General features: G+C 34.5%; 1 protein-coding gene across 4 annotated transcripts in view; it reads right to left on the bottom strand.

Moving 5' to 3' along the window:
* LOC111379439 (glutathione reductase, chloroplastic) overlaps positions 1–14,838 on the bottom strand; it is a 24,602-nt gene extending 9,764 nt beyond the window's left edge. Inside the window, exons 1-9 of one of the 4 annotated variants that reach the window (XM_023002810.1) lie at positions 14,758–14,838; positions 14,246–14,396; positions 12,546–12,610; positions 12,101–12,170; positions 3,547–3,618; positions 2,553–2,756; positions 2,171–2,244; positions 2,002–2,085; positions 31–118 (exon numbers count right to left, since the gene is read on the bottom strand). In XM_023002810.1, the coding sequence (XP_022858578.1) occupies positions 31–118; positions 2,002–2,085; positions 2,171–2,244; positions 2,553–2,756; positions 3,547–3,618; positions 12,101–12,170; positions 12,546–12,610; positions 14,246–14,386 (798 nt within the window). In that variant the 5' untranslated portion in view covers positions 14,387–14,396; positions 14,758–14,838. Of the gene's footprint in view, positions 1–30; positions 119–2,001; positions 2,086–2,170; positions 2,245–2,552; positions 2,757–3,546; positions 3,619–12,100; positions 12,171–12,545; positions 12,611–14,245 lie in introns of all 4 variants that reach the window. The other 3 variants (XM_023002811.1, XM_023002812.1, XM_023002813.1) reach the window with 3 other exon arrangements.
* Positions 14,839–16,785: the final 1,947 nt, after the last annotated feature.

Genomic DNA, 16,785 nt, shown 5'->3' with positions numbered 1-16,785 from the left:
GGGGATTATGTGATAAGAGACGAAGAGAACCTCAGTTAAGGTTGTCCTAGGATGCATAGTAATTCCCCTGCCTTCAAGAGTTCTTGCAACCACTGCTCGCATTTCGTCATCAAAACCTCTGAAATTATATGTTATATATAAACGCCATGAGACACAATGCACCAATAAATACATTTATAAAAATGACAATCAGATAAAAAACCATGTTCTGTAAGAAACATGAAAAGAAATGTAAGGAATGAAAAATGCAGCAAGTAGATTTGATATATATCCACATCCTACTTGGGACCTTAAGCATCCTAGTGTTTTGTTCTTCCTTTATCAGTTCACAAGATTTGTATTCTGTTCTAAAAGTATCTTTAGCAATAATCAGGTAAAAAAATGACTGAACATCTTCAAATTTTAAAATGAGTTACAACACTTCAATTATCAAATTTTAACATCGAGATAAATTCAATTTAATTTGGAATAGGAGACCTTTTTGAGCCGAGGGATATTCATATAGTCAACTACAATGAAATAAAGTTATCTCTTAGAAAATATCAAGACAATACATGATAATTCAAATGAAATAGTTTTGGTGATCAATCTTTGAAAGAAATGTTTTAATCCAACAGTCATTGAAAACAAAATGTTAGCGGAGACGTCCTCAGAGTATAAAGGAAAATAAATTACAGAACACCAGCAAAAGCTATGGTTCATTTATGCAATAAAACAGAGTCAGGCAAAAGAGTGCTAATGGCTCCTTGTCCAAAAAGAGGCCAAAAGGAACACTCTATTGTGCAGTCAAAGTTACAGAAGTTGCTGTTCCCTAATGGTTACTAACTATATGCACTAGGTAATGGCTAACATGGCAATGTCCAGAAATTTTCCATTCCCTCTCTACTTCCAAAACCTTAAATTTCATTATTAATAATCACTTTGAAGATTGAAGAACAAAGTTTGCATCACTACAAGAAAAATCAAACAAAATCAGGTGCACCATCACAATGCTACAATGAGGAGTTGCAGCCTCAAGGAACCCACAGTTACAAATTAACCTTTGAGTGAATTATTGTATCCTTCACATTGCCCAGACAATTCTTTCATTAAATACACCAAGTTCCACTTTCACAGGTTGATTCACAGTGCCCTGACAAATCTCGAAAGTAATTCCCTCAATCATTAATTCGTCATACAAATCTTTGCATTCACTACCTAAATGAACCCCTCAATAACCATGATATTTTCGAGTAACAACTAGAAACTGATTAAATTGACAAATACCACCCCTTGATATCTGGTGTTCTATATCACATAAATCTGCTTTGAAAAAGAGAGAAACTGTATGAAATGCATTAAAAAAAAAAGGGAAAGGAAAAGTATTCATTTGCAGAAAAAATGCACAGTTTCTAAGTGGGCATGAATCGAATTGAAAAAAAACTCATAAAAACAAGTTTGCAAACAATTTACATTGGCCAAAATAAAGAACAGAAATCATGCTGAAGTTATCTGAGGTATTGATAGGCACTGATGACTTAGCAACTAGTAGTATCGCACGTAGAAAAAGATGGGTGCTTCAATAGTATAGCTGTTTGCCTGTTTTGGAAGGACTAGGAAAACATAAATAATTGTACCGTCCAAAAAGTGATAGAACGAAGCAGAACAAGAATCCAGTTTCAGTTTATTCTCAACCAATAAAGTTATCTTAAACTATGTAGCCTTGTCTATAGAGGCATCGTGAAAGCTAAAATTAAAAAAATACTCCAAAAAAATTTGAATTCATAATCTAAAGAATTAAGCAAATTAAAACATATCACAAAATAAATTATCTCATTAAAATTCCAATTCAACTACTTGAAGGATTTCAAGAGTCTCAGCCTCATTTTCGCAGTCAATAATAGTCCATCTACTCTGAAGTTTCGTATGGTGAGGTAGTAGATCTCAGAACCTTCACTACAACACCAGGCAGTCACGGAAACAGAGAACACAAAGAGTTGATATTCAAGTGAACTTTATAACCTTAAAGGGAGCTCCTTTCTGAAGCACAAATCCACTGTTGCACCCATCCCACGCCATATTGAAGCAAACTCAACAGCAATGTACCTACATTTCATAGAAGAAACATTAATCATTTATATCTTTTATGAAAACTAAACAAATTCAATGTAACAAAAACGACGTAGCATACCCTCCCCCAAGTATAACGGCTCGCTTAGGTAACTCTTCCAAGCTCAATGCCTCATCAGATGTTATAGCCAATTCCTACATGTGAACCAAAAAATATAAGCATACACATCAATATACACTCCAGATAAAGCAAGAGTCAAAGGTATCAATAAAAATTGAACTGGGAATTAGAGGAAATTAAAAAGCAGAAGGGAAAAAAAGGAGGGGTTGGATAAAGACAGAAATTTGTTGTGAAAAGTTATCACATTGTTACCACACATGGCATCCCATCTAAAGTCACAAAATTCAAGTTAAACGTGAATTAAAGTACAAGAATCAATTCTATGCATATGAATAATAGCCAAAACATTAAGGAGTATATTATATATAGAAAAATCATACACCTGTCCGGGAATAGATGGTCGTTGAGCCCTACTTCCAGTTGCAATCAGAATGTGTTTTGCCGAATAGCTTATTTTGGTGCCATCCAATTGAATCACTTCAACTTCATTAGGACCAACAACTTTTCCCTCTCCTTCAAATAGTTTAACTCCCGCATTTGAAAGTAACCGTTTATAGATTCCGTTTAATCTAACTATTTCCTCTGTCTGGAAACCAGGAATAAAGATGAAATGTGAAAAATGGATATAAAGAAAAATAACCTATAAAATTTAAGAATGCCATTCAAGGAAGTAGTCAATGTTCAGAATAGGCCTTGTAAAATGTCATTGATTATTCAACAAAATAAATACAGATATATACATTACAAAGGTCCACAGTTCCCCTTTCCGTAACAATCCTTTTAGAAAGGGGGATCCCCCCCCCCCCCTCCCCCTTTTTTTTGGGAACCACTGACATGGGCAACCAATAAATAATTTACACGCATTAAAAAACATTAATGACCATCTCAAAAATGAAGATAAAAACTAAGATGATTAGAACAAAATTAACGACATTAGCATCAAGATAAACTATTATCAGCATATTAGCAGGAGGCAGATGACATTGATAAAAAAATAAAATAAAATAAAATTCTTGAAATCGGATCAATATTGATACTTCCCAAATCAACTAGAACTTAGAATTAACCATGCTTAATGCTTTGGGATAGGCAATGTACATTTGGAAATTTGAAAAAGAGAAATTAAGCGTAAAACTCGTTTGTTGTCCAGAAAAGAACTAATCTTAATTCAAGACTAGATTCAAACACCATGTCCTTTTTACTCCTCTCTAAACTGTAATTGAATGTTTGATAACGAGTTTTCTTACCCCCATTTCAGCACAGACTGATCAAAAAGATGCGATTGTGCTTAAAAGGAAATAGTGGAAGTTGCTGTAAGGTGAATGATATACAGCCTTTGACATGTAAAAGAACAATTGACACTATATTCTACTTACCTTTTTGTGTAAAAGCTTCTTCCAATTGAAATCAATTTTCTCATTCAATTCCCATCCGTAACTCCTCGCGTCCTGCAAAACCAGAGATATAAATCAATCTACATGATGTGTGATCCCAATTCACCCAGCAATAATTTTTCGTCCTTTAAGGATGAATTTTGAAAGCACGGATATACTGTGAAAAGAACTTAAATATAAAGGAAGTTCAGAGCACTTAGATATGAGCTTGTCTTCGAAAAGTCCCAATAATAAGATCCAAAACAATTCAGTTACATAATATCGTTGTTAATTTTGTTGGATAATTCTTCCATGTCTTGCTTTCATATATATAGAGATTCACAGATATAAACAAAGAAACCCTAGCTGTATAAAACGAAAATTAGTTATACAAAGAAACCTGTACCTCTAATACCCCTTCAGTTACATAATATCGTTGTTAATTTTGTTGGATAATTCTTCCATGTCTTGCTTTCATATATATAGAGATTCACAGATATAAACAAAGAAACCCTAGCTGTATAAAACGAAAATTAGTTATACAAAGAAACCTGTACCTCTAATCCCCCCCCCCCAAAAAAAAAAAAAAAAAGTTCGATGTTGTCGAGTCGACAAGCATCAATTTGAGAAAATTATGACGGAAGAAAGTTAAAGATTAAGTGAAGATATCTGCGACCTATTGATTAGCAGAAACATGGGAAAGAATGATGACCTTGAAATCATAGGCATCCCGGATGTAATGGCAATCCACTTTGACGTGTTTGGTGCGTTCATGGTACACAGGATTAGCCACAATTTGAAGAGCACTAGTGTTATTACCATGGAGAGATGTAGGGTGTGATTGGGGAAAAATAAGTTCTGCAAGAAGACTATGCAGCTGCATAACCTCTGAACATGCAATAGACATAGCTCGATATTCAGTTTTAATGGAGGAATTAAAAATACAATCCTATTTTTAACATTTTTGAGAAATGAGAGCATCACCAAAAAAGATACAACATCCAGTAGTATATCGACGAGAATGAGGACTGCCAGCCCAGTCAGCATCACTATAAGCAATGAGCTCAAGAGTTGCCACTTGAGGGAAGAATAAACCACGATAAGGGGTCCCTTATTTAGCAAATAATGCATCGAACAGCTACCAAGTAAAGAGGATGAGGGCGTCCATAAATTTGCTGACAGTGTGAACTGCGAATGAGATATCCAGACGAATGATGGTGAGATAGATGAGACTACCAACTTTCAATATAGGGTAGGATCTGGAAGATTATCACATTTGTCCTTTCGATATTTAACATTAGGCTCCAATGGAGTATCAACTGAGGAGGCTTCAAATAAATCAACCAATCTAATGAAGTCTCGAATATACTTATGTTAATTTAAGAAGATACCATGTGGTGTAGTATGAACCTCTAAGTCAAGAAATTAAGTGAGATGTCCAAGATCTTTCATATGAAAAACCAAGTAAAGATGCTCTTGAAACTTTTGAACAAGGGAGTGATCAAATCCAGATATAATAATATCATCCACATATACCTACAAAAAAACGATGCCAACAGTACTCTTGTGAAAGAACAAAGATGTGTCTGACTTTGACTAAAGGAGAAATTCAAAAGAGTACGGTGAAACTTGTCAAATCATGCTTGAGGTGTTGTTTAAGACCATACAAAGAGTTTTTAAGCTTACAAACAGAGTCAGCCGAGAGAAGAGGCATACTAAATGGAAGTTTCATATAAATATCTTCCTTGAGATCTCCGTGTAAAAGGGCGTTCTTGAGATCCATCTGATATAAAGACTAATACGGGTAGAAGAAAATCACTACTACGAACCAACTCACAGAGATCATGCATTGGCGACTGTTCCAGCAAGAGTCCAATCTTAGTATGTTGAAAATAAGAGTACACCTTCCAACGACAATAGAAATGACAATCGGCGACCCCAGGTAATGATCAACTAAGAGGAGCAAAAGGTCGATTACAGAATTCCGACCTCAATGACAACCAATTGACCACCAAAACACAAGGAGCAACCACAGATGATGTCGTCGGTGATGAAAACAAGAATCGAGTGTTGCCTCCCAACAAACTTAGACCACACTGCAACCACACGCTCGAGGAAGAAGGTTACGTCTCTGATACCATGTCAGTTTTGCTAGATAATTCTTCCGTCCATCTTGCTTTCATATAAATAGAGAGATTTACATATATATACAAGGAAACCCTAGCGGTACAAAATGAAAATTAGTTATATAAGGGAACCTGTAAATTACTGTAAATCATGCCTCTAATAATCATAGCACCACAAGCCTCCAAATAAAAACATCACTACAATCCTTAGAAAAATCTCCATACATTGATAAAATCACTTGTTGATATCTTGAATTTATGTGGATAAGTTTTCTAATGGCTCTGTAGTGTGGACATGGTCACTGTAAACTGTATGCACTAGCTTATCCTAAAGATTACAAAGTATAATAACACGTAGACGCAACTACAGTCCCTTCATCATGAATGCAAAGGAATAGCGAGCCCCAACACACCATGTCGGAGGGAGAGAAATTCTAACAAAATATAATGAACTATTATAAATCTAAAAAACTAGATCACAAATTCTGCTTTGGAAAAAGAGAAGACTTTCAAAAAGAGCAAACTTTAAAGGCCTTTTCAATTATGAAGCAGCAGTTTGTATCAATTTGATTAACATGTGAACATTTTCTTCCAATTATGTCACGTCTTCGACGAGTCATCTAAAAGACTATTAACTAATTGAACACACATAAACATGGCATCTATCATGAATATCTAACAAGGTGTTGACTATACATGTGCAAAGGAAATTAATACTTTTGTAAAATACATGGAATTACAAATCCACCCCCTAACTCTAGGAAATGAAAAAACAAAGGATCCTAATATGCTTTTCAAACGAAATGCTAAACACCTTTAGTCAGTCAAGAGTTGTTGACTAGATATTGTCCTAGATGAGCATTCTCTCTATGACCATCTGCTAGGACACCAATACACCTCATTTCCGCATCTATTCCGAGTTGGACTTATGTTTAATTTGCTTAAAAGAAATTTGGAATTGCAAAGCAACAATGAAGTAAAATCAACTTGGTTTTCGAAATTATGACGAGGACTGTTGTCAGCATTAATTTTTTATGCTTTCATTCATCCAATACACATAAGTATGGATTTGATGTTCCGAGGTAAAAGTTAGGAGACATACCATACAGTGTTAAATGTCACCATATCATTGTCATCCATATCCAGTAACTTGGTTGGGAATTTTCAAGACACTTAAGAATAAAAGTCCAAAGCAGAATTATATTAAACATCTTTAGCTCCTTTCTCTAGATGACAGCAAGGCACAATAAGGCTCATGGTTTAGTGATGAATCCTCAAATGGATGAATTTTTTATGTCAAGGCACCAAAGGTCTTCAAAAGCTTTGCCTTCTTTTAGGCCTTTGTAACAGAGTAATCAATTCCCTAGCCTTATTACTCACACCAGAAAGCAACAAATTCAGTTGACGACTGCATAATTATGCTTCGAGCAGTTTTTGTCACTGTTCTTGGCAAGATTGCTTGGTTTACAAAATTGCTTAGGCTTTGGGTCGGCAAATAACTTGCTACTTAGATGCAAACATCCATTAATATAAGATATGCAAGGCGTTGCAAGAGAAAGGAGAACTACATCAGGCAAGGTGTTGAGCAGGTGGCAGCTGGCAAAGTAAGGTTTTGCAAATTCTACATCAAATTGGGAGAATTTGAGTAACTTAGAAAGTGAGTTCATTTCCTTCTGCTTGAACAGCATAATTCTTTCTTTATTATTATTATTTTTATTATTATTATTATTATTTATTTATTTATTTATTTTTGAATAAGGGTATTTTTGGTATTTTGCTGGACTAATATTATGTCTCCTTTTACATGTGTACAAGTGCATCTCAACATATTTTCATATTGGCTTACACGTGTGCATTCCATTTCATCATTTTAACATCTTTGTAGATGGTTCACTTGTAGTGTGATTTAATAGCAACAAAAAATTTATATAATAACTGTAGAAATCCCGTAATTATGGTTTAATAATTATGGAATTGTTGTATGTATAGTAATCTAACAGGAAAGAGTTTATTTCTTTAATTAGGAGATTATGTACCTTTTTTATCTACCTCATTGTATTATAAAGTAAGATGAAAAGATGTAAGAAAATAAGAGAAAATAATTGAAAAGAAATCTCTCATTCCTTGTGTTAATGGTATCAGAGCCCTAAATTGCCTTTTCTCAAACCTGTGGTCGTTCTCTTGAGTTTCTCATGTTTTCGGCATCTACCTATTGTTCCAGTGCCGTCGGTAATTGGTGCCTTGTTCATCATGGTCAAAAACTGCAGTTGTACCACTGTTCCTTGACGTCAGAGTCTTCGGTAGGCTCTTCTCCTTTTCTATTCTAATGCCGTTCAAGTCTCTACCAAGGCATTTTTTTTCTCGTCGCACCATCTAAGGTGCATCTTCGCATTTCCGGAGTGGCTACTTTGGGTCTTGGTCGAAGCATTTTTGTGTTCGAAATCTCTGAGTTTCCGACACCTGAATTCATTGTAAGGTGTGAGTCTCTCATTTGGGCTGCCTATGTTTTAAACTCCTGTGAATTGATGTGTTTGTTGGGCCTTAGTTACTTTGGGTTGTTGTATTTTTCTTCTTGGTGGATTAAATTTATTTGGGCTGATTTTCATCATGTCATCTGAGAAATCAAGTTCATTGGCCCACAAATGTAATTCCTTTGGAGCCCGAAATTTTACCGCACTCACTGAAGTGCCATGGATTATTGACTCAGGGGCTTCTAATCATATGACAGACTCTTACAATCTATTTGTTACATACTCACCATGTGCTGGTAATCTTAAAGTAAAAATTGCAGAATGCTCTCTTTCCCCAATAGTTGAAAAAGGAAGTACTCAAATCTCTAAAACTATAAAACTAGAGAATGTTCTCCATGTTCCAAACCTGTCTTGCAACTTACTGTCCCTTAGCCAATTAACTAAAAAATCTAATTGCTCTGCTAATTTTTTCCTTCTTACTATGTATTTCAAGACCCATAATCGGGGAAGACGATTGGCTGTACTAAAGAGAGTGACGGGCTCTACTACTTTGACGAGGTCGATGTGAGTAAACAACGTCAATTTGCTAGTTGTGATTCAGCATTTACCCCTAAGGATAGTGAGATACTTTTATGACGTTATAGAATGGGTCACCCCAACTTTCAGTATTTGAGACATATACTTCCTTCAATTTTTCCGAATAAAATGAATTTTGAAATTAGATGTGAAATGTATGAACTTGCAAAATATCACCGTTCTTCGTACCCAAAATCTACATATAAACCGTCAAAACCATTTACTATGATTCATAGTGATGTATGGAGACCTTCACGAATTCCCAATCGTACTTACACAAAATGGTTCGTCACGTTTATCGACGACCATACCCGAATCTGCTGGGTCTACGTGTTGAAAGAAAAATCCAATGTTCATTCGCTATTTATTAGCTTCCACTCAATGGTACAAACTCAATTTCAAACATGAATTCAAATTCTGCGCAAGGACAACGGCACATAATATTTCAACAATATCCTTAAAACCTATCTTTAAGAAAATGGGATAATCCATCAAAGTTCATGTGTCAATACTCCCCAACAAAATGGAATTGCTGAACGAAAAAATAGACATCTTCTTGAAGTTGTTCGAGCCCTAATGTTCACTACAAATATACCTAAACTGTTCTAGGGGACGCTATTTTAACATCAGCTTACCTTATAAACAGAATGCCTATTCCCACCCACTTGGAATCTCCTCTCCAGAAATTTTGAGAATGCTTTCCTGACTCTTGACTCAACTCAGATTTACCTCTAAAGGTATTTGGATGTACTAGCTTTGTTCATATACACTCCCATCAACAAAATAAACTAGAACCCTGTGCACTCAAGTGTGTATTCATTGGACTCGCCTACACGAAAGGGATATAAATGTTATGATCCAAACACAAAAACGGGACTTGGTTAGCCTTGACGTCACCTTTCTTGAGGGAAGGCCTTATTTCCAAAAATCCTCTCCTCAGGGGTTGAAATCAAGTAAAGATCAATTCTTGGAAATCTCTCTTTCTACTCTTCCTATAACACCACCACCACCCAGCTTTAATATGCCATCTACAGAGGACAACTTGAATTCAGTGGGAGATAAAAAAAAAAAACATTATAATAAAGAAATAAAAGTTTACTCAAGAAGGTTGAAATCAGAGGAGGAAAACCTCATGCTCGAAGCACCAAGAGAGTCGGAACCGGTGATAGCTCCAGATCCCCATGAGTTCTCTCCTGACTTAACTGACATAAACCTACTTATCGCTCTCAGGAAGCCAACTTCATCATGTACTCTTCACCCTATCTCAAAATTCATAGCTTATGAAACCTTATCTCCAAGATTTCAAACCTTTGTTTCTAACCTTGATTGTACAGAAATCCCAAGAAATATCCAAGAAGCATTGGAAATCCCGAAATGGAGAGATGCAATGATGGAAGAAATGAGAGCGTTGGAGGCAAATGAAACTTGGGATATAGTAGAGTTACCAAAAGGTAAGAGACCTGTTGAGTACAAATAGGTATTTAATGTGAAATACAAAGCAGATGGGATAGTAGAACGGTACAAAGCCCGTCTAGTTGCAAAGGGATATATTCTTACACAGAAACATTCGCATTTGTAGTAAAATTAAATACAATCCGAGTTCTTTTATCATCAGCAATAAATTTGGATTGGTCACTCCAACAACTTAACATTAAGAATTGCATTTTTGAATGGGGAGTTAGAGGAAGAAGTCTTCATGACTCTACCACTAGGTTTTCGGAGAAAAGGTGAAGACAACAAGGTGTGCAAACTCAAAAAGTCTCTATACGGCCTTAAGCAGTCACCAAGAGCATGATTTGCCATATTTGCAAATATGTTGAAAAATTAGGGCTATCGACAAGGGCAGTCAGATCACACTATATTTTTCAGAATATTTCAAGATGGAACAAATACCATTCTAATCGTATATGTTGATGACATAATCCTCACAGGTGACAGCACAGTCGAGATAGAGAGACTAAAACTAAGTCTAGCCACAGAATTTGAAGTAAAAGATTTTGGACAACTGCAGTATTTTCTAGGAATGGAAATGGCTAGATCAAGGAAAGATATCAGTGTTTCACAACGAAAATATATCCTAAATCTCCTAACCAAAACAGGCATGCTTGGGTGTAAACCAAGTAACACTCCTATGGAGGCTGGAAGGAAGACAGACAATATGGGAAAATCAATTGAGAAGGACAAGTATCAACGACTAGTTGGAAAATTGATCTATCTATCACATGCCAGACCAGACATTGCATTTGCAATTAGTGTGGTGAGTCAATATATGCATTCTCCAAAGGAAGCTCATTTAGAAGCAATATATAGAGTCTGAGGTATCTCAAAGATGCTCCTGGAAAGGGATTATCCTTCAAGAAAACTGAAAAAAGGGGAGCAGAGATATTTACGGATACTAACTGGGCAGGATCAATAGATGATAGAAGATCAACTACATGCTATTGTTCCTTTGTATGGGAAAACTTGGTAACGTGGAGAAGTAAGAAACAGAATGTAGTAGCCAGAAGTAGTGCTGAAGCAGAGTTTCGAACAACATCTCAAGGAATATGTGAAGGACTATGGTGAAATAAACTTTTGGAAGAATTACAAGTTACAATGAAACTCCTGATCAAACTCTACTGTGATAATAAAGATGCGATCAATATTTCACTCAATCCAGTTTAGCATGATCGAACCAAACATGTAGAGGTAAATAGACATTTTATCAAGGAGAAAGTCGAAGACGGAACTATTTGCATGACCTACATTCCAACCAAGGAACAAACGGCAGATGTATTCACTAAAGGACTATACAGACAAAATTTCGGCAATTTCATCTGCAAGTTGGATATGATCATATCTACAATCCAACTTGATGGAAGTGTAGTATGTATAGTAATTTGACAGGAAAGAGTTTATTTCTTTAATTAGGAGATTATTTACCTTTTTTTATCTACCTCATTGTATTATAAAGGTGAAAACATGTAAGAAAATAATTGAAAGGAAATTTCTCATTCCCTGCGTTAAATAACAAACTTGATACAAATCATTAGTCACATAATAATGAAAAACCTAGAATTTTTTTCTTAATTTCTATAAACAATAGAAAGAAAGAATCTCATATGTCACCAATAAGAAATATACATATACTCTATGAAACCTTTGGCACTGACGTAACGTGCTGACTAAATATAACATTTTACTGAAACTTCTTTCCTCAACTAATAAACTACATCTCCTACCAAATTTAAAAAGAAAACAATATTAATTTTAACAGGCTTTTCGAAGCACATTTTCTAAAATAACTTGCTAATGTACCAAAGAAAAGAACGAAATTTAAACAAAGACTTTTCAAGAAACTGTCACCCTTTATCATCTCTTCGTCTTATTAAGTCATAATCTCACCTCCAATTCAGATCCAAAGGTTGCACCGTAGACCAAAATCTTTTTAGGAACACAACCACGAATGACACACCTGAAAAAAAACGTAAAAACTAGTTTCTTAGTGGCATCTTCATTCTCATTACTTCAAATTGCCAGTAAAAATCAAGTATACATATTCATGAAAGGAAAGCATCATCAATTAAATGTCTAACCATAGACAATACTGAACCAACTTACTATGAAAGCACAGTAAGCTCCTCTATATGCATATGTTTGACATGTATCAAGTTAAATTATGAATGTCAGAATAATGTTGAGTTTTTGTGAAAAGTTATCTCATGACAGCCACCCCCTACAACCACCCTAACTGATGCAACAACAGGACATCAATGTTCACGAATTCATCTGAAAGAAGATGTTTTCGTGCCAAATGAGAAATATCTACAACTATTAATAGGCAACTTACGTTCCGCCAACTCCTCCAATCACTTCAGTGCTGATAGGATGAAATGGAAGCTCACATATCCCAACCTTGTAACATATTCAAACATCTTCATCAACAGAGAAATAATAATAATAATAATAATCATGAAAAGTCCTGGCAGGGAACGAACATAACTATGAAAAGATGAAATGAAACAATCATACATGATGGGGAGATTTCTAACTATATAGCCAATGCAATAGATTCTGGATATGCAAATATAAGAAAAATTTAGAAACTCAAAATAGATTGTGGGTTCTATCACAAGCAAGAAGTCCAGTGGGTCAAATGAAAGTATTAATTGTGACTTTAGAGTATTCTCCTCAAGTTTGGTTAATTTCATTTAGATTACGGGGGAGTTTTTAAAATCTTTTTAGATTTACGTAATTTTGGACCTTAAATCTTAGTACTCATTCTGAATTTTACTAAGAGACCTTACTAATATAGATTGATCCTGGAATTAAATTTGTAAATACTTTTTTTTTCGAAAAACATGCCTTTTATAAAAGGATAAGTTATAAAGTCTTTATATACTTCTGCAATCTCCTTATTATGATAATGACGAACTAAGCACTTGTTTGGTCCCAATTTTGAACCCATTTGTAGAAGAATTTCGACCATTGGTAACTATTTTATACCCATTTCATCTGACAAAGACAGTACAAGTTACATATAATTTCTGACTTTTGTACACAATATTTACATTTTTGCCCGTTCTTCCATCGGTTGCATACACAGCAGTTGCCAGGCTGTACAATTGAAACATCATGTATCACAAACAACAGAAGAGGGGTAAAAAAGGAAAAACAAAAATTATTCTATACATTCCAGTCAACCCGGTTAACTAGGTAAGTACACTGGGGCCCAGTAGATGTGACAGAAAAATGCATTATTTTGGCCATAAATGGCGCCCAAACAAGCGCTAAGCTTTATTCCCTGTAATTTGGGGCGGCTATATGAACCCTCTTTGTTTAAATAAAGTGGATTACTATTATGATCATTTGGTTTCGCTCGAACCACCTCAATTCTAGATTTCTGCTCCTATGACCGAGTTGATTAACCTTGCTAATAAACAGTGTTCATGGAATCCTGCTACCACTTAGCTTCAAAACTGTACTTCACTTTCCAAAGTATTGTTCTTGAGTACTATTTATAACTCTCAAACAGTTTTGGGTATCTCTAAACCGAACCTTGCCAATCGAAAAATAATACAAACGGGTTGTGGAAATCTTTCTCCACCAGTTTGAATTAAGACCCACTACTTATTGGACTCTCGTCCATCATTGAGGAATATGATAAATAATATTTAGAGTGAAACATGGTTAGGCAGACAGAGATAACCCACGTATTATCTAAACCCCTTCTGTTGTTTACCGACTCAAATTACCTCAGATCTCATTCCCTAAAAAAAAAAAAAAAAAAAATTTAAGGGAAAACGTGCATTAAAGATCATTCACTAATCAAAATCCTGACAAAAACTACACAGGACTTGAGTCGCCAAAGGCAGTTAATACACAATATACTTTGATTCTTAATCCTTCCCAATTTAATAATTTGAATCTTCAGCAAAACAAGGTTATATATACCCAGCATCTACACATGTGATTAAGAAACATCAACTACAATACAACAATGCAATCAAGAAACTTATTTATTAGAGTGGGCTTTTCCTGTAATTAAACCTTAGCTCCATATTGTGCTGAAAATCGTGAAGCACGAACTCCGCCACTGCCAGCACCAATCACAAACAAATCAAAGTCATAGCGAGTCTCCTCTTCACTGTGCTTTTCCAGCTCCCCATCAATCAACATCTTCCTTGCCATGGCCACAATGCTATACACACATAATATAATCCATGAACAAGTAATATTAGATCCACAAAACTAAAATACGGAGTCATTAAATAGAAATAACAGCAAACTCTCTTGGTGCAGAGAAATGATCTAAAAGGAAAAAGAAGATCCCAAGTAAACTAAATGAAGTCTGACTTGTGAAAACAACGTTTCTTGGAAATGAAAGAGATTTTGACATTCTGCAAAAATAAACAAGAATTATTCTAACAATAGAGTACTCCAGCTACTTATCCTCTACTTAGGTTTACTTTACCGAAATTGATTTCCCTTTTTACTCGTTCGAAGAAAGATCACAACTTTTTTGCAAAATTAAACAAGAAACAAGCTTAAAAACATATTACTTGAGTTGAAATTCTCTTGGTTTTCTTTCTTATTCTTTTCATAGAATCTTGGAATGAACCAGATAAAGAATTAATATTACCTTTATAAAAAAGAAGCTATATTAAATTTTTTTTTTTTTTTTTTTGGATACCAGGTGTCCCAGTTTCGTCAGACTAAATCCTGTACCCCTAGCCACCGGCCCCTCAATAACTAGCGGAGGTAAATCGCAAGTTATGCCCTTATTGGATCACAGGTCCCCACGCGATCTAAACTCCTGGCCTCAAGAAAGCTTTTCTCCATAGTGATTAATCTACCAATAAATTGCCCCTTTATTGAATCAAAGGTTCCCACCAGGAATCGAACTCTCCACGCTGAGGTTGCGAGCGCGCCAAAGGTGATTGATCCATCAACTCAGATGTGCCCTGGGGGGCAAGAAGCTATATTAAATGTTGTTTTTTTTTTATATTAAATGTTGATTTGGCTTTTGATTGCTTGATTGCTTTCCTTTATGGAGTGCTGTCTTTGAATGGAACGCAAAGGGTTGTGGAGGAAATACACGAAAACGGACTTTGGACTGTAGCAAATTTTGATATTGACCTTTGACCCATTAAATGAATTAAAAAAATTTAAATTTAAAAAAACTTTACGCTAAAAGGGCGAATTTACCCTTCAGCTAGTGACTATTTGAATCTCATTTTTTAACCGATCGACCAAAGAAGAAAACGGACGCACAATCGCTTGAAAATTATCCGATCAACTACCAGCCAACTACACCACCGTCATAGTGAGCTAAATCGACGACCACGCATCTACACCGGAAAGAATACTGGTTAGTTTTCTCGCACAGAGTTCCAGTTAAAAATTTATTGAATAATATTAGATTTATTAGATTTAATTAGATGAATATTCGGTTTAATTAGATCATGAGCATGAGTAGTGTTAGATTGTGGGCATGCTGGGATGAAAAATGTGATATATTTTGTAATTTTTGGACCTATGGCGTCGACAATGACGATTTCCGACCAGAATTGGGAAAGACGGTGATGTTAACAGTCGTGGGGCGATTGTTAATAATTTAATTTTTTTTTAAATATATTTAATTTTTATTTGTTTTTTATAATTTTTGTAACTAATTTAATTTTTTATTTGATTAGTAATTATGTTATTTATTTATTTAATTTTTATAATTGTCTTTTATTTATATAATTTAATAATTGAATATTATCTTTAATTAACAATTTTGTGTTGTTCCTTTTTTTTTTGTTTATGAAATAATCTTTAATATTTTTTTCAATTTTATTTAAATATTATAAATATTCTTTACATTTTTTTAAAATGTATTTAATTTGAAATTTTTTGTTTGTAAATATATTTTCCAAATGATTACAAGATTAATTTTCTTTATAATCAATTAATTTTAATTTGATAAAATAATAATTATATTATTTATTTATTTAATTTTAATAATTGCCTTTTTTATATAATTTAATAATTGAATAGATAATGTTGTCCGAAATTGACAATTCTTTTTTTTTCCCCTTTTATTGCTCTTTTACCTTTGATTTTGTTTCGAATTTATTTAAATAATATTTATATTTTTAAATTTTTTTTGAAAATGTATTTAATTTATTTTTTTAAAATATATTTTTCAGATATAATATTTGTGATTAATTTTCTTTATAACTAATTTATTTTAATGCGTATTGTATGGTAGTTAGAATTCGGTTCCCTTGACTTTGTGAGATTATGCTTTCTTTTGTTATCTATTGTTCAATGCTCTAACATTTGAATTTTTGCAGGATGGAGTATCATTTAAATGGAGAGTTGAGACGGATGGCGGGGAAGGTTACTTGGAACAGTAGTTTTGAGAGTTTTACTACTGCGTTGGAGCTGCTCGATGATCAGCACAGAGAAATGCTACGACAGTCCTTCTTATGGCCACTGTACCAGTTGCGAGAGGTGCAGTACTCAAGACAAATTGTTGATGCACTTCTATGTCGACTTCTGAGGCCAGTCGACGGCGATTCCCTCCAGTTCGACCTCGGGGG

This window comes from Olea europaea, unplaced genomic scaffold, assembly GCF_002742605.1.
Source record: "Olea europaea var. sylvestris unplaced genomic scaffold, O_europaea_v1 scaffold199, whole genome shotgun sequence".
Classification (NCBI taxonomy): domain Eukaryota; kingdom Viridiplantae; phylum Streptophyta; class Magnoliopsida; order Lamiales; family Oleaceae; genus Olea; species Olea europaea.
The sequence above is the reverse complement of the archived record's forward strand: the minus strand, read 5'-3'. Positions and strand labels throughout refer to the sequence as shown.